The sequence below is a fragment of the Trematomus bernacchii genome, unplaced genomic scaffold (genome assembly GCF_902827165.1).
Source record: "Trematomus bernacchii unplaced genomic scaffold, fTreBer1.1, whole genome shotgun sequence".
Lineage (NCBI taxonomy): Eukaryota > Metazoa > Chordata > Actinopteri > Perciformes > Nototheniidae > Trematomus > Trematomus bernacchii.
This window is the reverse complement of record NW_022987869.1, coordinates 359,631-385,231: the sequence shown is the minus strand read 5'-3', so window position 1 is coordinate 385,231 and position 25,601 is coordinate 359,631. Positions and strand designations below refer to the sequence as shown.

Sequence of the window (25,601 nt, the reverse complement as noted above, 5' to 3'; positions counted from 1 at the left end):
AAGATTGATGCAAAACAAGTGACATTTGACCTTTTTAGAGAGATTTAGCAAAAAGAAACCACTTCTGGGATCATTTGGGTGGATTTTCCATATCTCTGGCCCCCCTTGCTCGATTTTGATGGTTGACACCTCTTTCTGACCGTTAGAGCCAATAGAATTGAAGGGGGAGTCCCCCACACACACGTTGTGAAGAGAAAAGGTGTGGGCTTCGCGCATGTAATTTTCAATCAGAGTGAACCTGTCTCTAGCTTTGACATCTGGAAACGGAAAAGCAGTTTTAATGCTTATGGATTATCAGAAATCATTTCAAAGGGACACAGACACATTAGATTAACCTATGGATTAACTTCAGCAGCGTTTTTATCGTTTTAATGCCATTGAAGACCACTTTGGAGAGACTACAGAGCCAAGGTAAAAATGTTAGCATTTTTAGCTACCTAGGGTCACCTGTTTTGATGTCCGTTTTTGCTTATAATGTCGCAAATACGTATAATTCAGTGGTAATGTCGGTGTCAATAGATTCTGTGTCACCTCACGATGTGAATCGATGTGTTGGATGTGGTGAAAAGATAAATAATAAGGTTTTGTGAGCGATTTTCGTTGCAGTAAGGTGTTAGCATTTTTCGCTCGTTGCTAATTCAGAGGCTCAGTGTTAGCATTGTGGATTTTCTTTTGAAAAATAAATAAAAATGATCAGTTAGATGAGTTTCTTCCCGTTACATGGATATAAAACATTCATAGTTTTATTAACACTAGAACCGCCAGAGATTTCTTATACCTAAAACCGCCACCTGGGTCAAATTGACCCGCTATTAGAACGCATTGATTTCCAAGGTAAAATGTTCTTTTATTGAACAGTGAGTTTTGATCGCACAGGGATGAAACGTATACCAATATAATCTGTGGACTCTCAGGGCTCGACATTATAAATGGCCCGCTGGCCCGGAAGCATTATTTAGACACCGCGGCCAGCATAACGTACTTTCAACTCGCCCCACAGCTGTTTGCTGCGGAGCGCAGCGCGAGCAGTCTCCCGTGAGCGGGAGCGCACTCCTTCACTACAGACTGTCTCTATCTCTCTCTCTCTCTCTCTCTCAATCTATCTCTCAATCTATAAGGAACCGCAGTAGACAAAAGGCGTTGCTATAGCAACACCTCATGTTTATATGAAAAGGGGTGGGGTCAATATGACCCGCTGGGCGGAAATAGGTATAAAAGGCAATTTTTTGGGCGATTTCTTCAATCTGACTTCATATTGACAATTTTTAACAACATAGGGTGCTACATAACACACTTTCAGGAAAAGTCACGGACTGGAAGACTTTAATATTTTATTGAAAAAAAGTTACACACAATAAAAAACAGCTCTGGTTCAAATTGACCCGATTGGCGGTTCTAGTGTTAAATGAACATGCCCTCAGACACTGTTTCCTGCAAGATGTTGCGGCAGTAACAGGTTAATACAAATTAATTCACTACTACTTACATCTGATATTTAACTCCTTCAGCCTATTTTCAGCTGCAGAAACCATTCAACTATTACATTATTCAGCTATTTCAGGACATCAAGGCTATACATGTTGTTGTTTATACCTTTTTTTGAACCTTTTCTTTTAAATATTAAGCTTTTTCTGCATTTTTGTAGCTAAAAGCAGCTACAATTCAGCTAATAACATATTCAGCTTTTTCTGCATTTTCAGCTAAATTCAGCCACAAATGTTCACAGTTTACAGCATTCACACGCATTTTCTGCAGGAAATGCATTTTCTAGTTAGTGCGAATGCTGTGCCACAGCATTCCACTATAGAGTGGCGAAGTCACGCCCATCTACTTCCGCCCCATGGGACCTTATTTTGGAAAAATAATGTATTGAAGTCAATGGAGAGAGAAAACGTATCTTTCGATCCCGTTTGAATTGTGCCATGAATTACACATATGATGTTTGTCAATCTTAAAAAATAATTTCCATGTCAAAAAAGTCACAGTTTGTCGTAAAACTGTTGAAATATAAGACTATGAAAAATACGCAACTAGAAAGACTACAAATCCCAGAGTCGCGTAAGTGATGTCACAATTGTTTTCCTCCACTAAGAGATAGCTAAGATCAACGCCATATAGATAGAATCTATCTATATGGCGCTGGCTAAGATAAGATAACTTTAACAAGATGCCTGTGTGCTTAGTACCAGGTTGTTATCATACCAGCAATGGGTCTTGCTCATTCTTTCGCTTCCCGTCTGATGAAAGGACCAGGAGTGTCTGGATCAAGCACGTTAGTTAGCATTACAGCCTTGTCATTTGTATTAGCCTTAACATGAAGTAACATTAAGTAACCCAAAATGTTAAACAGTAAGAGTAGTAGTCATATTTCGTGAACCCTTTGAAGAGTACTGTCACACCGGTGTGATCATTCTATAATACACAATTTAAGCCCGGGGGAGAAATGCTAACGCTAGCGATCTTCTCTACTTCATGCTATCTGCACAAATGGTTGACATTAAACATTAAAAAGACCAGGCAGTTCAGAGAGAATCAAAGGAAGGCAGGCAGGCAGCTTTGCATGACTTTCTTCAGGACGTGTTTCATTGTGGTGATAGTGAGGGTAGTCAATCGTTTTGTTGACAAGACAGTAGTGACGGCCATCTTGGTGACGTGTGTTGTTCTGTGAGACCAGAGATGTAGTTCATTGAGCGTTTCACACAAACAAATGTGTTACTTCACAGTTTTACGACACATTTTTTTTTTTTGACTTGCAAAATTATCTTTTAAATTGACAAACATCCTATGTGTAATTCGTGGCACAATTCAAACGGGATCGAAAGATAATCTTTCTCTCTCCATTGACTTCAATACATAATTTTTCCGAAATAAGGTCCCATGGAGGTCCACCGGAAGGGGAGGGACTTCGCCACTCTATAGTACTTCAAATCTTTATTAGTGCGAATGCTGTTTACAGCATTCCACTATAGTTCTTAAAATCTTTATTCTTTCCACTTATTTCAGCCAATACTTTGGCTCTCCATAACTTCAGCTTATTTTCAGCTACAGAAACCATTAAAATATTAAACTATTCAGCCTGTTCAGGAATCGATGGGAAACCTTCACATTTTTAAAAATATGTTATACTTCTTGAAATATTCAGCTTTTTAAACTTTTTTTAACATGGAAGTCAATGGGAGATGCCTTCAAATCCTCTTTTCCTACACTTTGCGCCAAATGCTACTCCTTCCACATACTTTCAGCTAGACACTTCATTCCAACTTTCAAATGATCACAAGACCTTCAGCTATTCACTTTTTGAGATATTTAACTTAGTTTGGAGCTTGGTAGAGAGGCCTTTTTCAGATTTTAACATTAGTGTGGATGGAGCAGCTCGTTAAGTCTAGAGTGCTTTGATCTCAAAACAGAGTGCAGCAGTGCTCCCCACATTTTTTTTTAAACTTGCCATAATTCCCAAACCCTACACTCCTCAGACATATTTTTTCATGAAAAAACGTAGGAAAACCTCTCCTAGGTTGGAAAATAAAAAAAAATTAAGAAGAAATATTAAACAAAATGCCTCTTGAGGGCATGAAGAGACAAAAAGTCCACCTAGCTCCCAATTGATTCCCATGTTAAATCTTTCCGGAACTTTCTTCAGAACAGAGAGAAGTACACTTTAGACAAACTGCTCCCATCTCCACATTTTACACACAAAACCAAAAAAAACAACATATATCAGTTCATTGGGGTTCCCTGATGCTCACGGTCTGGTAATTTTTTTATAGGAGCCATAGTTTTTGAACAGGTGGCAAAATTGTCAGATATAATCCTCAATGCATTCTTAATGGGACTCAGTGCTGCAGTTGGTAAATCGTCATAAGTCGTCACCGTGGTAACCTTTCATCTCTGGGTTTACACCAAGCGGCAAACTCTGGGGAAGAGCCGGGACGCCAATACGGAAGTGCCACAAACTGCAGTGCATATATTGGCCGATAGGCGATGACTGCAGAAAGGAGCAATTTCCATAGACCCCCATGTTAAAATGCCCAATTTTACAGCAGAAAAAAACATGTTTCTAGCCCTGGATGCAATAAATATTATTATTGATATAGTTAGATTCCACCTTCATGATTATGAATCTGTGAGTGAATTGTTTTCTGACATTACCCTTTTATTTATATTAGGTCTTAAAGTTTTTGCATAAATTAGGGCGTGGTCACATTGAGTGACAGCTCTGTCAAGTGACTGCTGCTGTTAGCTTCTTGTCTCTCTGCTAGCTGCTCCGTCTCCGTGAAGCTACAGGGACTCTGCCTGCTCAGTTCATCCAGGGAACACAACTTGACCCCGACCGTGTTTGTTTGTTCTTCATGCTTATATATCGGACTATTGTGACTCGCTCTGCGGTTAAAACAGACGGTGCATGAATGCCGTTTTGCGGTAAGTGAAATTCGAGTACTTTATTTATGTGTTTATGATTTTAATCAGCTACGTAATGAATGTTAAGGCTTGGGTTAGCGTGTAAGCGAGTGGTAGCTACATCTGTGCTAACGATGCTAATCGTAGCCTGCAAGTTAAAACCATAGACTGTATATATAAAGGTTAAAACGAAATAGACAAGTGTTAAGCGTAGAACAAACGGCTTCTGTTTGAGGTTGATAAAATAAGGTCATCCTTGTAACTTAGAGAGATATTTTATTATGTAGGTAGTAACTGTATGCATCGCTAAGGTTAATTTAAATTGGCTATGCTCAAGTATGTAGACAAGCTAACGTCGAAGTAGTGTATGTGAAATCAACCTCACAATAAGATGTGTGTATATTACAATTATTAATGTCATATTTCAAGATGATTACTTAGATATTACAATATGGTTGGTTGAGCTGGAGTTCATTATTGAGCTTACACGTTAACGTCATAGTCATCTGAAGAACGAACCCAAACCTTGTTGTTTTTATTAATTGCATTACCAAATTGGTATCAAATAAACAGTAAGCATTGGTAACACAACTTCCAAAGTTACAGTAAAATAAAAAGGACCCTGACTCGGACAATACACAATCCAACATGTTCAACAGAAGAGAATAAGTTATATTGTTTGTACACATGGTACTTTACATATATATCTGTTTGTTTAAAGTGTCCAGGTGATGCAGACAGGCTGGACCAGAGAGTGAGAGACAGCACTGGACTCCTCACAGCAGTGAACTTCAGCACAGGTACAAATACTCTTTTTTCATACTGTACAAAGAATCAAGAAAGATATTGGTTTAAATAAATGAAGTATTGACTTTAATACACTGATATACATTCCATTAAACAACACTAAATACTAGATCACCTACACATCAGTGAAGTTGAGGGCTTTTTCCATGCAAAAAGTTACATTTAGATGTTAACAAGCAATATGACTGTCAGCTTTCTAATTTAATGTATTGAAGGCAAAGATATTTAACGCATAGTGAGAACTGCTACTATTTATCTCTCAATATTGTCTGTAAAAACGTGGTAAAAGTTATTCTTTCAGTGAGACAACAGAGCAAGCTTGTTTTAATAACAGTTAAATATTATTTTGATAATAAAATACATTTCAATGTTGATGAATTTCATACTGTTCATTCATAATCTGATTGTCTTTGTAGCTCACTGTTGAAATAAAAAAAAACATTACAATTACAAAATAATTATATCTACAGCCCCTAAACACAAACACACCTCTTTCATAAATAACACACTTGTTCTGCAATAATATGTTTTATGTTTCCTGTAATTTTTGTTAGGAAAGGACATGCCTGAAAGACACGACATCTCCTCTTTCTCCGAGGGTCAAGAAGAACATCCAAGAGGAAAATTAAAAGCTGATGTTATGAGATGTTAAGACCAATACAGGACATTCACTAAGAAACTATTTTTATTGTGAAAACACAGTCAGCTGATCGAATGCACCTATTCCCACATCTACACTCCATCAGCTGATTATTTCTATTTGCCTCACTTTATGAGCTTCACAACATGTACCTTGTACCGCAGAGTTTGCAACGCAAATAAATGTGGCCAATCTTCAGTCAGATGTGAATGTGTAATCTAACATTTTCAGTAAGAATAATGGACAAAAGGAGTGCAAATACAAATTCAATTTATTGAAATGTGAACCAAAAGTTAATCATGTTTTAAATAAAAAGCACATATGGACAGAAGGTGTAAACCTATTCAATGTATAAGTAAACACATTTAGTCAAATAAAGTGACAGACTAGGCCTGTGCAGTTGGTATCAGCTATGCCCAGCATCCATCAGGCCTGGTCCTCCTAGCTGATGAAAGACCCTCAGTCCTCTCCGGCCAAACCAACAGACAGGACGTCCATCACACGGAGGTTTCTCCCTGAAGTCTCTGCAGCTCTCTGGACACCACGCTGTCTCAATCCGTCCACACTGAATATGAGAGGGGAAAAATGAAAATAATAAATGCTTTAGACAATAAGAAATATAAAGTTGACTGTTGAGTTGCTCAGTTTTTTTAGATTGTCAATACTATTACTGTATAACTAATATCTCAGGTTAAGAGGCACCTTCAAATAAAGATTGGTCTTTAAATACATTTTGTCTTTTGAATTGTTTGTCTGAAGTCAAGGATCTAGAACTGGTACTTGTAGTTTTAATGATACAGTCTGGTTATAATGCTGTTTGGAGGAGGCCTCACAGGTAAGAGCACTAACTAGCTATCATCACATGTACCTTAGCTTAACTTAAATGTATTAAACGTATCATTAAGTGATGGCAAAATATAAATAACTAATGTCATGCAAACATATTAATATTTGCTTGATTCCAGTGTTGAATTTACCACAATTGCATACAAACGTTAAGGGATTTTAAGATTCTGAAGTATTATGCTAAAAACTCAATAACTTAGATTATTATTTATAGTTTTGCTGAATAGTCTCATGTCCGCTTACCTTAGAAACGTAAAATGCGACGGCAGTGTGCAGATGGGGAGCATGTTAGCTTAGCTTGGTAGCTTCAGCTAGCTCTGGAACTTCCAGCCCGGTGGCAGCAGGTCCCGCCTCGGCTCCGCCTCTTTGCCCTTATTTGGAGCAGGTGGGAGTGGAACTCTGACGTCACTGTCGAGCCGTTAGTGGCCGACTCCGCCTACTAAGGGCTTCTCGGCAACTCTGCAGAATCCTATGGGTGACGTCACGGACCCTACGTCCATTTATATATACAGTCTATGGTTTACACACACAGGTGTTTGTAAACATTCATTCACTACTACTTACATTTAATATCTTTATTTAACTCCTTCAGCCTAATTTCAGCTGCAGGAACCATTCAAATATCAAACCATTCAGCCTTTTCAGCACATGATGGGAAACTTTCAACTTTTTCAAAATATGTTATACTTTTTAAAACATTCAGCTTTTTAAAGTCTTTTTTTAACATGGAAGTCATTGCAATGCATTTGAGCTGTAATAATTAAGGGCGATCAAGAGAAGAGAGAGGGCGATCAAGAGAGAGAGAGGGCGATCAAGAGGAGAGAGAGAGGGCGATCAAGAGGAGAGAGAGAGAGGGCGATCAAGAGGAGAGAGAGGGCGATCAAGAGAAGAGAGAGAGGGTGATCAAGAGAAGAGTGAGAGGGTGATCAAGAGAAGAGTGAGAGGGCGATCAAGAGGAGAGAGAGAGGGCGATCAAGAGAAGAGAGAGGGCGATCAAGAGGAGAGAGAGAGGGCGATCAAGAGAAGAGAGAAGGCGATCAAGAGGAGAGAGAGAGGGCGATCAATAGAAGAGAGAGAGGGCGATCAAGAGGAGAGAGAGAGGGCGATCAAGAGAAGAGAGAGAGGGCGATCAAGAGGAGAGAGAGAGGGTGATCAAGAGGAGAGAGAGAGGGCGATCAAGAGGAGAGAGAGAGAGGGCGATCAAGAGGAGAGAGAGGGCGATCAAGAGAAGAGAGAGAGGGTGATAGAAGAGTGAGAGGGCGATCAAGAGGAGAGAGAGAGGGCGATCAAGAGAAGAGAGAGGGCGATCAAGAGGAGAGAGAGAGGGTGATCAAGAGAAGAGAGAGAGGGTGATAGAAGAGTGAGAGGGTGATCAAGAGAAGAGAGAGAGGGCGATCAAGAGAAGAGAGAGAGGGTGATAGAAGAGTGAGAGGGCGATCAAGAGGAGAGAGAGAGGGCGATCAAGAGAAGAGAGAAGGCGATCAAGAGGAGAGAGAGAGGGCGATCAATAGAAGAGAGAGAGGGCGATCAAGAGGAGAGAGAGAGGGCGATCAAGAGAAGAGAGAGAGGGTGATAGAAGAGTGAGAGGGTGATCAAGAGAAGAGAGAGAGGGCGATCAAGAGAAGAGAGAGAGGGCGATCAAGAGCAGAGAGAGAGGGCGATCAAGAGGAGAGAGAGAGGGCGATCAAGAGAAGAGAGAGGGCGATCAAGAGAAGAGAGAGAGGGCGAGCAAGAGAAGAGAGAGAGAAGAGAGAGAGGGCGATCAAGAGAAGAGAGAGAGGGCGATCAAGAGAAGAGAGAGAGGGCGATAGAAGATTGAGAGGGTGATCAAGAGAAGAGAGAGGGCGATCAAGAGAAGAGAGAGGGCGATCAAGAGAAGAGAGAGAGTAATGTAACCTCCTAATGTAATGTATAACTCCTATGAAAATGTTCAAAAAGTGCTCAAACTTCACATGTGTGCTAACAGTCCAGCCGTGAAGACATCTACGGCAGGGGTTCCCAACCCCCGGTCCGCGGACCGGTACCGGAGTCGGAGAGCACCGGCAGCTCTGTGATCGCTTGACACAGCGAACTATTCCGGACACCAGCACCCGACCGGACTGTCACTGGACAGCGCTGTCAGTGTCAGGGTGCTGATGTCAGTGAGTGTAGAGGTGAGCGCAGGTGCAGAGATGAGTGGACCTCAGCAAACTTCCATGAACCGCTTCTTTGCGGGCTATTCCAATAAAAGAGATGGTGAGGCACAACCCGAAAAAGCTACCAAAAAGAAAAAAACGAGCTTTAATCGCAAATACGATTCCTCGTATATCAAATATGGATTTGTTGCAGCGGGCGATTTGTTGCAACGGGCGATTCGTTGGCGCCAAAACCATTGTGTGTTGTGTGTGCCGAAATGCTTTGTAATGAAGCAATGAAGCCATCGAAACTTCAACGGCACTTGTCAACCAAACATCCTTTTCTGATTGACAAACCAGTTGAGTTTTTTTAAAGGAAAAAACGCGAGTTGGATGGGCAGAAGTGTGTTAAAGTCCACAACGTCAACGAGCGTCGCTGCAACAAGGGCTTCATATCTGGTTGCTCACCGAATAGCCAAAGCTAAAAAGCCCTTTACAATAGGAGAGGAGCTGATACTGCCCGCTGCCAAAGACATCTGCCGTGAACTTTTTGGAGAAAAAGCAGCTGGGATGGTAGGACATGTTCCACTCTCGGACAATACTGTTCCCAGGAGGATCGATGATATTGCCGAGGATATTGAAGGGCAATTGTTGGACAGAATAAAAGCATCTCAATGGTACGCAATTCAAGTGGACGAATCCACTGATGTGGAAAATAAGGCAGTTGTGTTAGTTTATGTGTGCTATGTGCATCAAGACGAGGTGGAGGAAGATTTGCTCTGTTGTCTTTCACTTCCAAGCTCAACCACCGCCTCCGAAATATTGAGAGTGGTGAATGAATACATTGCAGGCAGACTGGATTGGGCGTTTTGTGTCGGGGTCTGCACTGATGGGGCTGCTGCGATGACCGGCCGGTTGTCGGGGTTCACTGCCAGGGTGAAAGAAGTGGCACCGGAATGCGAGGCAACTCACTGCATGATACACCGCGAGATGCTGGCAAGCAAGAAAATGTCCCCTGAACTGCACACGGTCCTGAATGATGCAATAAGGGTCATTAACCACATCAAAGCCCATGCCCTGAATTTGAGGGTGTTTGAATTATTGTGCGAGGACATGGATGCTGATCACAGACGCCTTCTTCTACATACAGAGATGAGGTGGCTGTCGAAGGGGAAAGCCCTGACGAGAGTGTTCGAGTTAAGAGAGCAATTACAGAAATTCCTCTCTGACAAGCAGTCACCTTTAGCCGCGCACTTTAGTGACAAGAGCTGGCTCGCAAAACTAGCCTACTTGAGTGACATTTTTATGGCTTTGAACCAATTAAATCTGACAATGCAGGGGAGGATGGCTGACACATTCAGGCTCGCAGACAAAGTCGCCGGATTCAAAGCCAAGTTGGGAACCTGGGCACATCGCGTCAACCGGGGTGTTTTTGACATGTTCAGCAACTTATCCAGTTTTTCGGAAGAAGCCAAGGGACTTGGCGAGTTGATACACAGCCACCTGCTATCACTGTCTGATGCGTTTGAACGCTATTTTCCATCTGCAAAGGACCCGAGGAATGGCAAAGGATGGATGCGTGATCCATTTCTAAATGACGATGGACGAGACCAGCTCCCATCGCAACAAGACGATCAGCTGATCGAGCTAATGAATGACGGAGGACTGAAAACACTCTTTAATTCAACATCGTTGACATCCTTCTGGATCAAAGCGTCGGGAGAATACAAAGAGATCGGCACGCTTGCTCTGAAGACACTGCTCCCGTTCCCAACGTCATATCTGTGCGAGGCAGGTTTTTCTGCCATGACGGCCACTAAGACCAGACTTAGAAGCAGACTGGACGTGAGGAATACCCTGCGCATTTCATTGTCAACCATCACGCCCCGGTATGACGTTATTATGGCTAGCAAACAAGCCCAGGGGTCTCACTGACATTTCAGTTATATCAGTGGTCCTAATTTGTTTTAATTGTATCCTGGTTTTAAACTTTGTTAATATGTTTTGGATGCATATTGTTCTATTATTTGTTCAGGCTGTTACATACAATTAGCCACTGTTGCCACCTAGGCCTATATTAGGCTATATTATATTATATATTATATTAATATTTGTAAAGCGGTCCTTATTTTTTGTTTTAATTGTATCCTGGTTTTAAACGTTAATATGTTTTGGATGCATATTGGTATTTGTTCAGGCTGTTAAATACAATTAGCCTCTGTTGCCACCTGCTGGTGAGTAAATATTAAAATCAGTTAAAATTGACAACCGATCGCGATTTTTTTTTAATGTATCTGCCGGTCCTTGGCACAATAAAGGTTGGGAACCCCTGATCTACGGGACAGTTTTGAGATTTCTTCAAATACCGTTGCCATGGCAACACAATGCTCACCATGAAACACGGTTTTCTCATAACTTCAGTGAAAATGCTCGAAATGGCCCAAAACTTCACAGGTTTGGTAACGATGCAGCCATCAACACATCTAAGCGTATTATGGGGTGTCATCAAATGCCATTGCCATGGCGACAGATAATTCACCATCAAGTTAGTTCAAAAGTTTGTAGTTCAAATATTCTGCTGCTTTCCCAAGCCTTTTTACTTTCTTTTCTCATCTTAATACAAATTCATTCACTACTACTTACATCTGATATTTAACTCCTTCAGCCTATTTTCAGCTAAATTCAGCCACAAATGTTCACAGTTTACAGCATTCGCACGCATTTTCTGCAGGAAATGCATTTTCTAGTGCTCGCTGTGTCTCATGTTTGCCAAGCCTCCCGGTGACAATGCATTTGATAAAGGAGGCATGCAGGCATGGAAGCATGTTCACCAAAGAATGGAAGAGCATGAAAGAAGCGGGTTGCATCGAGATAGTGCAGATGCATGTTTCCTGAGAGCAAGCAGAGCTGATATCAGTAGCCTATACTCAAAGTGCACCAGATTGATGCATTTAACTCCAAAATAAAAAAACAAATCTTCCCGGGGGAGCATGCCCCCGGACCCCCCTATAGGATTTGAGGTCCACCCCCAAATAAAACATGTCCACATGGATAGGTTCCCAAATACATATGCACACTTTTTTTAACAATATCCTATGTCCATATGTTTCTATTTGGGTAGTAGATTTAAACTGTAGGGCTATCACTACGGGCAGCAACGTTGTAAATATTGATGATACATCCAGCAAAATGCCCCCAAAAAAAATTGGTAGTGGCCTGGCTGGGTGTATAATTCCCGGGCCTGACCTATGGTCCCAGTCCGGCCCTGCTGACACATCACACACCCGTACAATACACACATTACTGATTAACTGATATCACAATTGAGTTACTTTCTTTAAATAAATATACTGTAATTGGAAAATAATCATGTGTGGTGTCCTTGTTTTGTCTGTCCTTGAGCCAGGGCTCCTTATTGTTGTATGTAGGTTATTCTTGGTTTTAGAATGAATTCAGTAATGGTGTGTGTGTAACACAAACATAATAAATCATTGGATAGTGTTTCTATATAATAGAAATAAAGTAATGTATTAAGACTCTGCGAGTTATTACTTTCTTCCTTTACTTGGCATTCTTCAAAAATACACAGACATTGCAGCACATCGTTTCACGTCTTTGTACAGCCTTTCTCAGCAGTAGAGTACAATGTGTTGGCGAACCTTTGTTTCCTCCTGACAGCTCACTAAAAGGTATACTCAATTCAATTCAATAGCTTTATTAGCATGACCTCAGTTACATATAGTATTGCCAAAGCTCTGTATAGTTGCAACATCTATACAAAATATATATATATATATATATATATATACAATATATATATACTCCCTCTTGTGGCCAAAGGGGGACACAACTCTTGTCTTCAGATGTATGCTTGAGTGCAGGAAAATGTAGTGACTACAGTGCAGTGACGTGCGGTGAGGTTCATGGCTGGTGAGGCACTGACTCTTTCAGAGTCAGATTTACAAATATTATATTTTGACCTTAATCGAAATATTCTGTTATTTTCAAAAGCTTTTTTAGTCTGATGCTATGATTAATTTTAAACAGACCGTTCAACAAAAGGATACCCAAAATCTAAATATTGGATTGTTTTTTCTTAGTAAGATCCCATTTTCATTACAATTGTGGTCTTACCTTGACTTGAAGATGAAGTCCATGCTATCCTTCTGGACAACAATCTCTATTACTGTTTTGTAAAAGTCCTCCTTATCTTCCTCTAGTTTCAAAAGTCTAGTTTGTTGTTTGCGTCTACCGTCTCTGCGTAGAATAACAGTAGCAACAAGAACCTGTGGGCTCACGTGCGCCCCCTTCAGTGCGGCAGAGGTTATGGCTGCCTCCCCTGGTGCTTTCTCATGGCCGTTGTACGATGAGACCAGCGAGCCTAAATATCATATATACGTGAAATAAGTTATTTAGAGACTATGGATGGCGAGGATAAATGTAATAAAGGGATCTACAAACATTACATTGGTGACCTACAGTGAGATGATAACAGGCATGCGCTTAGGGCCCGCTTTCCAGCCAGTTTCTGTGGGGTGACGCATTCTGAGGTGAGGTAGAGCTCATCTGTGCCTCACCTCACCCCACAGTAACTGGCTGGAGCGCGCTCACAAAATAAGTGCCCGCGCTAAATTAGTGCCCGTGCTCCAGGAAGTTACTGTGGGCTTACGTGAGGCAGAGCTCGTCCCTGCCTCACTTCTCATCGCTCCCGTAGCGGAGCTCGGCAAATTTGCTGATTTTGACTATAAAAAGCGATTGGAATCACACAGAAATCACATTTACACAAGATCAGTGGAGACATTTTATTATTATTATTATTTAGTTTTTCTTTAATTGTTTTTCCGTTACATTGGAGTATGACAGGTGAGGCTCTGCCTCCCCTGCCTCCCCTGACTGCACGTCGCTGCTACAGTGACTATTTTGTCAACTAAACATCATAAAACAATACATATTTTAGTAAACGGGACATTATAATCTCCGCACATTAACTCTATATTTGCCTCTGCCATGGTGCCAAAATGAAACAAAATAAAATAAACAATATATAGGGGTTGCTTCTTCTCTGAACTTCTAAGTATACTGCATCCCTCCATATCAAATAAACCATAAACAAATACATAAAGTTGTGTTCACTGCAGCGATCTATTTCACACACAAAACGATATGAAAACTTGGTGATATACAGTGGCGTTTTCTCCTGGAGACCAAGGGACAGTGGCGACTGGTCATTAGGGGCAGGTGGGGCACAGCCCCACCTAGTGTCAGAAGAAAGTATTACAAATAATGATTACAAAAATGCAAAAAAAAAAATAAAAAAATATATAAAATATATTTTAAGATCATGTTTAATCATCTGATTCGTCTGTACATTGCTGTTTTAGTCTGTGTTCTTCTAATTAGTGTGTCTACAGTCACAGTGTGTGCCTATTGAGCTGTTTAGAGCCATGTGGGACAAAACCTGATTATGCCCCTTCCTCTCGCTGTGAAGTGAACGATGACTGTAAAAACTACACTGCGCATGCTCAGAGTATTTTGTAATGTAATGTGTGTGGCAAAAAGATAATGACCAGAGGGGCACGGAGCTACCATCCCCACCATACGTCATCTCAAATCATTCAGAGCTGATTGGCTGTAAGTACGTGTGCCGCGAAAAGTGTGGTGTGTGAAGAGGAGACGAGAGAGGTGCAGTGGCGCGTCCTAAAACCAGGAAGTAAGCACAAAAAAGCAATGAGATTTCTCCAGAGGATTTTAGAAAATAGCTCGAAATAAGATCTGTGGGAAACGTACCTGTTAGATAAATGCACGTTTTGATTAGCCGGATAATATCCACATGTCTACCCTACTTTTATAATTTTTTTATCATAAATCTATGGATTAGATTTATGATAGACTTTTGAAACTACAAGAAGATAAGGAGGACTTTTACAAAAAAGTAATAGAAATGTTTGTCCAGAAGGATAGGCAAATGGACTTCATCTTCAAGTCAAGGTAAGACCGCAATTTTATTGAAAATGGGATCTTACTAAGAGAGAACAATTCAATATTTAAATGATAAAATTACATTTTTTGGGTATCCTTTTGTTGAACTGTCTGTTTAAAATTAATCGAAGCATCAGACAAAAAAAGCTTTTGAAAATAATATTATATTTTGGTTTAGGTCAAAATATAATATTTGTAAACCTGAAGAGTCAGTGCCAGTGCCTCACCAGCCATGAACCTCACTGCACATCACTGCAGAAGCTTATATATAGACATCTAATTTTTTTGTGCCCCACCACTTTTGTACATATAAAAACGCCACTGCCAAGGGAAGACAGGCTTCTCCTGTTTTTTCAGACTTTGTTATCATTTTGATAATTAAAAATATATATTCTTGTCTGTGGTTGTTTTTGCGTTCAGGGCATACAAGAGGTGTAACATTATTTTAATACCAAAACTATATTGAAATAGAGTCTAGCTTGAACAGCAACTACGTAGCTCTAACATTACTGGGTTATTTGGTGATAACTACCAAAGTAAAGTAACTTCAGACGTCACGTAGCTTCTCAGACAAGAGGGGTGGCGACGAGAGTGTCACGTTACTTCTCTCGCGGCATAGTTCATGGCATGGTAGGCGACGATCGACACGATTGGCTGCTCAGTTAGTTCAGTCTTTGGCATTAATCACACCTCATACATATCACAGCTCATACCTGTTCTGTCTTAGCATCAGCATGTCTCACCTCCTCCGCCTCCCCCCGCTGTAACCCCCGAGCAGCCAGTCCAGTCTTCAGCTCACTGATGTCCACTCTGCCGTCTTTATTGAGGTCCAGCTGGCTGAACAGCTCCGCATACCTCCCCTCTCTGCCCGGGTCCAAAGGCTCTCCGGCTCCGGTCTCTCCCGGTTCTTTGTTTCCTCCGTGGCGAGTCTGGCCGCTGAACCCCTCTTTGTCTTCGCCCATGTGAAATAAAGAGAGCCTGGTGTCTAGTGGTCAACTGCTACTATCTCAGCCGAGCTGGACACTGTGAGGACCGAGGACCCTCTGTAAAGCCCGCTCCCTTACACCGCAGCTAGCTGGGACAGCGAGGCAGAGGCTGTGCTGCTCCGCTGCCTCTGCGGAGGATCTCCCCCGGGCTGATGGATGGATGTTGTTACACGAGCCCTTGTTGGGATAATTCCCGTACCAATTACATACTCGGTCACACGCTCCAATACACATTCAGATAAACTAAAGTTTTCGTCTTAGCTGTCAATGAGCTCCGGGTTTACCGCAGTCTCTCAAACCAGCACGTTAAACGTGCGAAAACTAGCATTTAACTGTCCAAAGCACTTCCAAACAGACCTGAAGGGAACATGACTTAAATGACTTCACCTCCACACATTAATCCACCCACTCTCGGTGACGCTCGTGCCTCTGCATCACGTGCATGGCTCCTCAGCGCACACTCAGCAGAGACAGAGAATGAGAGGATTCCAGACGTTTCCTTTCTAGCAATGAGCCTAATTACTTTAGCTGTTAAAATACTCCTCAAGAGCAGTGTCCAAGTCTATTAATAACAATGTTAATAAGTTGCAAAGATGAATCGAAAGGGTTATTTTTATTAAGGAGCCTAGTATTTTTGTTATTATACATGTAACAACGCTCACACATTCAGTAATCTATAGTCTAATTCTTGTATTTTTATGATTAATTATAGATTTAACGTTTTCTCGAATAATAAATAAATCCTTAAAAAATGGCATGCAGTTACAATAAATAAATAATGTGATATTAGCACAATAACAGTTCCTTTCTGCTTAATGACTGCTTTTGTTTTGCTGGTCTACTTTAAGCAGTCTACATTTCGTAATAGCTTACTTCTGTATAAAATAAATGTTTTGATTAAAGGGGTATTGCTGCTTTAAAATGTTAAGTCAAGTAAAATATTCCATCTTCAGCTGCTTATATCCATGCCTGAATGAATCAGAGAATAACAAAAACAATAACAATAATAATAATAATAATCTTAAAGGATTTTCATCTTTGATACTTGATTTGTTTTCTGACGATACCTGTAATTATTTATAGGCCTACTTTTACAACATTTTGCAAGCTGGATCGTTACCTACAAAGGAGTATTTTTCATTAATATTTCGTATAGTACAGGCTGATAACAAAACTATAACTTAAGTGATAGATCTGAATACTTCATCAACCACTGGTATAATGTTAGAAGAAGGTCCTGTAGAATGATCACTGTCAGTAAAATGAACCCCTGACAGCTTATTGGCTATAAATAGCATTAATGATGAGGATTGTGAGCTGTGACGTGCAGCAGAGGACAGTAGGTGCCTGGTCAGCATTAGACAGAGAGAGAGAGAGAGAGAGAGAGAGAGAGAGAGAGAGAGAGAGAGAGATAGAGAGAGAGAGAGAGAGAGAGAGAGAGAGAGAGAGAGAGAGAGAGAGAGAGAGAGAGAGAGAGCGAGATAGCTAGCGAGAGAGAGAGATAGAGAGAGAGAGAGAGAGAGAGAGAGAGAAACTGTGAAGTAACACCTAACAACACACGTCACCAAGATGGCCGTCACTACTGTCTTGTCAACAAAACGATTGACTACCCTCACTATCACCACAATGAAACACGTCCAGAAGAATGTCATGTAAAGCTGCCTGCCTGCCTGCCTTCCTTTGATTCTCTCTGAACTGCCTGGTCTTTTTAATTTCAACAATTTGTGCAGATAGCATGAAGTAGAAAAGATCGCCGATGCTAGCGTTAGCGTTAGCATTTCTCCCCCGGGCTTAAATTGTGTATTATAGAATGATCACACCGGTGTGACAGTACTCTTCAAAGGGTTCACGAAATATGACTACTACTCTTACTGTTTAACATTTTGGGTTACTTAATGTTACTTCATGTTAAGGCTAATAAAAATGACAAGGCTGTAATGCTAACTAACGTGCTAGCTACTAGCTAGGTAGCTAACTTGATCCTTTCATCAGACGGGAAGCGAAAGAACGAGCAAGACCCATTGCTCGTATGATAACAACCTGGTACTAAGCACACAGGCATCTTGTTAAAGTTATCTTATCTTAGCCAGCGCCATATAGATAGATTCTATCTATATGGCGCTGATCTTAGCTATCTCTTAGTAGAGGAAAACAATTGTGACATCACTTACGTGACTCTGGGATTTGTAGTCTTTCTAGTTGCGTATTTTTCATAGTCTTATATTTCAACAGTTTTACGACAAACTGTGACTTTTTTGACATGGAAATGATTTTTTAAGATTGACAAACATCATATGTGTAATTCATGGCACAATTCAAACGGGATCGAAAGATAAGTTTTCTCTCTCCATTGACTTCAATACATTATTTTTCAGAAATAAGGTCCCATGGACCGGAAGTGGATGGGCGTGACATCGCCACTCTATACACTGAGCAAGGTAAAGAGACTCACTCTGCTGGTCCTGATGCTTCACTTCCTGACCCTAACACTGTTTTTACTCATGGCCAGTCTGACAACATATCAATCAACCAAGTTATAAAACACCGGAAACAAATACATCACTAACTGGAAGCACAAAAGCACAAAGCAAAATGTAGAGCTATCTGGCCCTAAAGAGACAGTGTAGCAGACCTGAGCCCAGTGACTGACATTACAGAACCACCCTGACCAAATCCAGTGTGGACAGCTTGGCCATCAAGTCTGGCCTGTTCAAATAATCATATCAATATTTCAATATATAATCAATATTTCCCACATTTTTAAAACAAACATCCTGAATTTGACCACATAAAGACATCCACAAAATATCAATCCTTTCAGGAGAGCACAGTCTGGCAGCAGAATATGTTTTTTAGAGGCCACAATCTGAGGAGCAGTGAACAACATTGACATTTAGAAAAGCCCTGGTCAAAGAGGGATGCACCGTACAACAAGTAATGCTATGCAGTGTTCAGGAAGTTACCAGACCACTGGAAAAGTGTTTAACTTTTTAAGATTATGAACAGATTGCCAAAAAAGTGGACGAGTGCAACAACCCTTTCACTAAACCAGTAGAAAATCCAACTAATACATAACACTAGAGCAGGGGTTTTCAAAGTGTGGGAAGGTGAGCCTCCCCTCAGAGAACATAAGAACAGCCGTGCCCCCCCTCCCAATTATTATTGCTATTATTATTATTATTATTATTGTTGTTGTTGCTATAATGCAGGAGTATTCAATTGCATTTCAAAGAGGTCCAGTAAGAGAAAATGTCATTAAATGTCATTAAATGCTCTGTTTTCGCTGTCTACCTTTCGCCATTTGAAATTACTCCGACTGTTTCTCTCCTCTTGTCTCGTCTCTGTGTGTGTGTTTGAATCTATCGTGCTGACTCACTGACTGCACCGATTTGATTGGCTGAGTAGCGTCCCCTCCTTAAAACATTAAACAATAACTTTTTTAAACCTTTGTATCTTTATGTTTTAAACATATTGTATAAAACTCCCCCACTACTTGGACTATTCCTTGCACCCCTCTAGAATAAGCCTGACTGGTCTCAACCATATTGCATCAGTAACGTACACTTGTTATAACAAGATCGCAAGGACACTAGTAGCGATCGGACAATTGAGTGTTGTTCAGTTTGTGTGTTGTGGAACATGCGTGTGCGTGCCTGAAAATATACCGCACACCCAATTACAATTGCATGTTCAATTCACTACCTTGGAAGTTAATAAAGTTGTTAAAGTTGGAACAGCCTGTGGACAGCCGTTCTTCCTTGCATGTCAGTCGCCGACACCTTCTTACAGAGAACAGGCAAATCTAGCTGCAGCACGACCCGTATATTTTCGCACGGTGTTCTCAACACATATTTTCTTTTAACATTTTTAACATTTTCAACATCGTGGATATATATATGCTTATATGCTCCCGGCAACACACTGAACGTCAACTTTGCCTCCTTATTACACTCACCCCTACTTTAGTGGGAACAATGAGTCTGCGTCTTTTGGCGCGTTTCCACTACACGGCCTCGCTCGGCCCCGCTCGGTATGGCTAGGCCTCGTTAGGACTGGCTCACTTTATGGCGCATTTCCATTACAGTTTAGGAACTGGGGTAGTATCTATAGTAACGCAGTGTAGGCGGAGCCGTGACGTCATCTTCAATGAGAACCCCAGAAAAACAACACAGCCGTTAGCTGTTAGCACTCAGAGCTCACAGCTCCTCATATATGTTCAGAAACTAGACAAAAGTTAAACAAGTACAAACCACAGACTGTCTGTGTCATGGTGAATACAGTCGCTGCTTTATTTATGTCTGTATAGGCCGTTGTTGTGAGTGTGGACGGTCGGAGCATATACTGCGTTAGCTTAGCCAATCTCCATTTAGAAAACACGCATTTTAAAAGGTTTTTCCCCTGCCGTCTGTCTGCAGACTTGTCAAAGCATTAATTCATGGTTTTTACTAACCGGTATCAGTATGTTGTTACTTCGGCATCATTTTGAAACGTGTATTACAATTAAATCACGGTCAAATATGTCCATCTTGTTGTAGTTGTAGCCCCCTTGCCAGCGATTCTCTCTCTAGTTTAGCATACTCAGCCCGACTCAGCCTCGTTGTCTCTGGCCCTAGACCCACGATTTTATGAGGCCAGAAAAACTGTGAATTAGGACCCGCCGGCCGGTACTAGGCCAAGTGGAAACGCAACCAAAAACGGGCCGCTGACGTCACAGCCCTCTTAAACCGTGCTCCGCGCTGTAGTGGAAACGCGCCATTTGATGCTCGCAGGAATAAACGCAGATCATCCTCTGGCTGCAGCCTTGACCGGTACTTGCTTTTGATCAAAGTCAATGCGGAAAACCCCCACTCACACAGATAGGTGGAGGTGAAGGGAATGAGCACTTTTACAGCCTTTTTGGCGAGGTGGGGGAACTCGGTCTCCACAGACAGCCAAAAGTGGGCAAGTGTCACTTTATTAATCTTTTTCTCGTTCTTTTTTTCCTCACGCTGCGCCTCCCCTGAAGCTCTCTGGCGCCCCCCAGGGGAGGCGCGCCTCACACTTTGAAAACCGCTGCACGAGAGGATTAAATGCTAAAATAACAGCATTACCTTACAACTTGTGCAAATGGTAGAACCATTTCCTATAGGCTTTCATATCTTCAAGAGAAGAAAAGTGTGTAATGATAACTGAAGTGTTTTATTAAGAAAGGGAGTTCCGCAGCTGATGCTCATGTTAAAACAAGAATGTTAAAGGGCCCATGTCATGGCCATTTCCACTGATCATAATTACATTGTTGAGGTATACTAAAATGGATTTATACTGTGCAATTTTCCAAACTCACATTGGTTTCGCATACAGCATCTCTGTAAAGTATGTGTATTCAGCAGTATTCACTCTCTCCACTAAACGACTCGTTGGAGCTCTTGCCCCCCCCCTCCCTGTGAGCCTAGTGTGCTCCAATTGGTCAGCTCGGCCACTCTGTTCTGATTAGTCAACCACCAGAGAGGCTCCGCCCATGTCTAACAGTGCTTTTTTCGGCTCGCTCTCAGCGGAACATCAGTCTTATAATGGCGTCGGTACAGCCGTATATTTTATACGCTAACTAACCGAACTGTACCTACAACTGTTGTTATAGAAGAGTGTGACGGCCCCAGGGCCTTTGTGCAGGTGTGTTGCAGGTCTTACGATGGGGTGGAGCTGAAGAGGCTAATCAGCGCGATCACGGACACCTGGCCGGAGCCGAGGTGCTATTAAGCCCAGCTGCCCGGAGTCACACGGCGGCCCCTGTCTCTCTCCAAAGCGGCTGCAGAAGGACGAACTCGGCGATCCTCTCCCCTCGACCACCTATCTCTGCATTTACCACAATAAATGTGCCGTGGTTTTGTAAACTCGTGTATGTCTCCTTGTCTTTCCGTTGTGGCCTACGAGCCGGTCATAACAAAGAGTAAGTTATTTTTACCTGTAATAAACTACTACTGTTTGATGAGAAATCAAATCATGGTTTGCTATATATGAATGATATGTTATAGAAGCAAATAATTCAGGGAAGAAAGGATAGGCCTACTAAGTATTTCCATTAAACTTTATTTTTAGAAATGTACAAAATGAACATAAATATACATATATACACGGTATATCATCAATTCCTCCCCGTTGTCAGCATCTTGCCTTTCGCAGCCGGGGCTTTTTAGGACGATGCATCAGTGTGGTAGTCATGTATTGTCCGGCAAGATCTGGCTGGACGAAATCAAATGCAAATCACAAAATATTAGAGAAACTTAGTTGTTTTAGATTCGTTAGTAGTAGTTGTGGTAGGAGTCTATCTAATGAACACAGTAAGCTTGCCAGCTAATATGCTAACCTAGCTTTGTTTACTTTGGTAGCTAACACGATATGAACGCTAGCTCGGAGGAACGGCAACTATAATGTAGAGTAATAAAACTACTATGAACAAAAGCTAGTGGTTCATATTAGGCTAGCAATAACGTGTTTATAATTGCAATCTTATACGGGTAGTCTGCTACGTTCGGTCATTCATTGTAACTGGCATGAATACATTGTTTTTGCGCTAGCATGTATAGCTAGCCTCGTTAGCTATACATGCAGTATGTACATGTACTGTCACAATGTACGGTAAATCACCCGGAGTATACTGTATGAGTATTCCGTGTGTGACTGCAGACATTCTCCTGCCATGACAAACATGTAAGGCCATCTGCTGACATTGTAGTTGATATATTTAAACGCTAGCAACGTCGTTAGCCCAGTAAGCTGGGTTTGTTTAGTGTAATAAAACCACTATGAACAAAAGCTAGTGATTCATATTAGGCTAGCAAGAACGTGTTTACAATTGCAATCTTATACGGGTAGTCTGCTACATTCATTGTAGCTGGCATAACAAAAAAATATTCCCGAGCAAACCCTTGTCTAGCTCCATTGGTTAGCTCGGTAGCATACACGCTACGCCAGCTATAATGTAATTACGTTTCGCGACTGACCGTACGGCAAATCACCCGGAGTATACTGTCTATGAGTATTTTGTGTGTGAATGCAGACATTCTCCTGCTATGAGATAAATGTACTGTATGCAAGGCCATCTGCTGATATTAGAGTTGATATATGGAAACGCTAGCAACTTAGTTAGTACAGTTAGCACTGTGTCAATGGCTTAGCAGTCCGACACAGTTTATACATTTAAACAGTCTTGTTTGATAAATACACAAATAACAATGCAAACTTACAGGTTGTGAACCCGAATCTTCCCCTGCTCCAAACGGTCCAAACAAACTAGGAATAGCATCGTCCTTCAGTTTCAAATGCTGTGCATATCCGGCCTCAAACTGGGCAATGTTTTGGAAGCTTTCGTCTGTGAAATGCCGCGCACACAGTAACGTTCTTCGAACCTCTGAAGGAACAGTGTTAAAAAGAAATTTCAACCACTGACTTCGTCGTGGTTCTTCCGTCGGTAGGACAAACAGCTCAGATTTCTCCTCACATTTCAGGAAACAGGTCCTTGGCATTGGCATGACTGGATCGATTGTGAACTGAACCAGAGCTTCCAACAGTAAATGTTAGGCTGGCAGAGGGTGCGGCCATAGCTCTTCGGGATTGGTCCATTTCGTTCCGGGTACCGCATGACATCATGCCGTACCCGGAACTAAATGGAAGACTCAAATGGGCAGTGACGTATCTCCAACGAGGCGTTTTGGGGAGGTATTTTCTGTGTTAGAGTTTTACTCGCTACAGGGTGTACTTTGAGGGTTTTGACTCTGCACACCGTTTACATGCATAAAAACCTTCATAACACACAAGGGGACGGGTAACAACCGGAAAAGCATGACACCTCTCCTTTAAATGAAATGACACAGGCAGTGGCGGCGCCAGGGTATGGCTGGGGTAGGCTATAGCCATACCAAGAAATGGCTTAGCCCCACCTTAGCCCCACCATGAAAAATGATGTTAAAGTAAGCTAAATAAAGTCCGCCAACTCGCCAAGTAAATTGCACAGACAGCAGTTAGTAAGATTGATTTCAGTATCCACTTGCCTGGAAATACCGAAGACTAGAAACGGTTTTGAAAACTTTTGTCACGTAGTGATCGTCTTCTCAATAAAACATCTTTGATAATGTCTTCTGGCCAATCAGAATCGCGATAACGGCGTGGTGTTGTTGCAGGAAGTCCCGACGGAGAATACTTTTGCGGTAGTACATCTCTATACATCGATACAACATTACGTGTTGATAGAAATCAACACGTAATGAAATAAGACCCCACGGTTTGATGATTGATAGGTGTGTGGGCTGTCTTTCATTTTGACACACAGAACAATGGGGGCTATCCACCCTTATCCACAATGTAAAGTAATTCACACAGCCTCTTCCCTCTTCTCTCTGTGAGGAGCAGCAGGTTCAGCTTTCAGAACAAAGTAACAAAAAACTAAAATGGCATTCATTTTTTTAAATGTGTAGTAATAGATTTATTTATTTTTCTTCTCAAGAGAGTACCAGAATGTGTATTTTATGTTAGTATTTCAAAAAATCTCCTGGGGAAGAATCCCCCAGACCCCCCTGCAGGGGTTGGGTTTTCAGCATGTCAACTCTTTCACCTGTGGGGAAATTGCAGGATTGGCTCCAGGTCGCCCTTTTTATTTACTACAAGACAAATGTGCCTTTTTATTTCATACAGTTCAATTTGGATTGAGACAGGGAAATAATCTAAACCTCACGCGTGGCGTTTCACTGTCAAGGGAGCGATATAGCGTGTATGTAATTACATTGCAAATACTGACTTGAGCCCCACCACTGTATGGGTTAGCCCTACCATAGATTACCCAACAAAAATACTCTGGAGCCGCCACTGGACACGGGGTGCATCTGAGATTAGAGGGGGTGCAGTGGTAAAGTGCTATTTTTATAAGTGGGGAGTGGACCTGACACCCTCTAGGGGGGTCCGGGGGCATGCTCCCCCGGGAAGATTTTTTTTTTTATTTAGAAAGTTAAATGCATCAATCTGGTGCACTTTGAGAGCAAAATTAAGAGATACATGGATACCTCTCAACATCCATATGAAACAGAACTGTAAACAGATTTACTTTTTCTTTATGGATATAAAAGAAAGTAAAGCCTGACTCCTACTAGTGGTTGATTAAATGACTCCTCGTCCCTGAGTACACTCATCTTTCAGCAGGAAAGGAGAGAGGGAATCAATGGAGCTGCCAGGGAGGACACAGGGGAATCCAGACGGTGGTTTATGGGATGCAGAACCTGGAGCAGGAGGCTCGAGAAGGCTCCCCGTCAGACACAATTTCTAACACAGGCACAGCATTTTCTGTATTTGCAGTCGGCTCCTTGTCCGGCGACAACCGCTGTCTTTTCGGACAAATATGCCCAGCGTACCTGGCGGACAGCGCATCTAGGTACGCTGGGCATATTTGTTGTCATGCGTCATGACGTGTCGCCGGCGGCCGGCGGCTGAGTACCGGCATCTTACTGAGTACCGGCAAGACCACATGGGTAAAAATCAGAAGTGCCGGTACTGCGTACCGGTGAGTACCGGCCCAATTCAAGCACTGGTTTTAATGATTTATTCGAGCGGATCACAGCTTACCACAGCTGAAGAGTTCTCCACGCTGCTTTCAAACTGTGAGTAAACAACGTACGCTTCACTTGGAGGCTATCTGAAGGTGCACACAGGTCTCAGATGGACTTGGTATCACATTAAGAACGATATTCAGTAATAAGTCTGGCAACAATAGCTGGTTTAAATGATTTATTCGAGCTCGCAATGTTTTGAACAGACATCCCCAGTCAACTCGTTTTTCTTTTTGTAGTCCTCGCTGTTCCCGTCCGG

The 25,601-nt window shown here is 41.8% G+C and overlaps 1 protein-coding gene across 2 annotated transcripts in view; it reads right to left on the bottom strand.

Moving 5' to 3' along the window:
• slc25a23b (solute carrier family 25 member 23b) overlaps positions 1-16,143 on the bottom strand; it is a 40,272-nt gene extending 24,129 nt beyond the window's left edge. For both annotated transcript variants that reach the window (XM_034113555.1, XM_034113556.1), the window contains exon 1: positions 15,528-16,143. In XM_034113555.1, coding sequence (XP_033969446.1) covers positions 15,528-15,746 — 219 coding nt within the window. In that variant the 5' untranslated portion in view covers positions 15,747-16,143. The remainder of the gene's footprint in view (positions 1-15,527) is intronic.
• Positions 16,144-25,601: the final 9,458 nt, after the last annotated feature.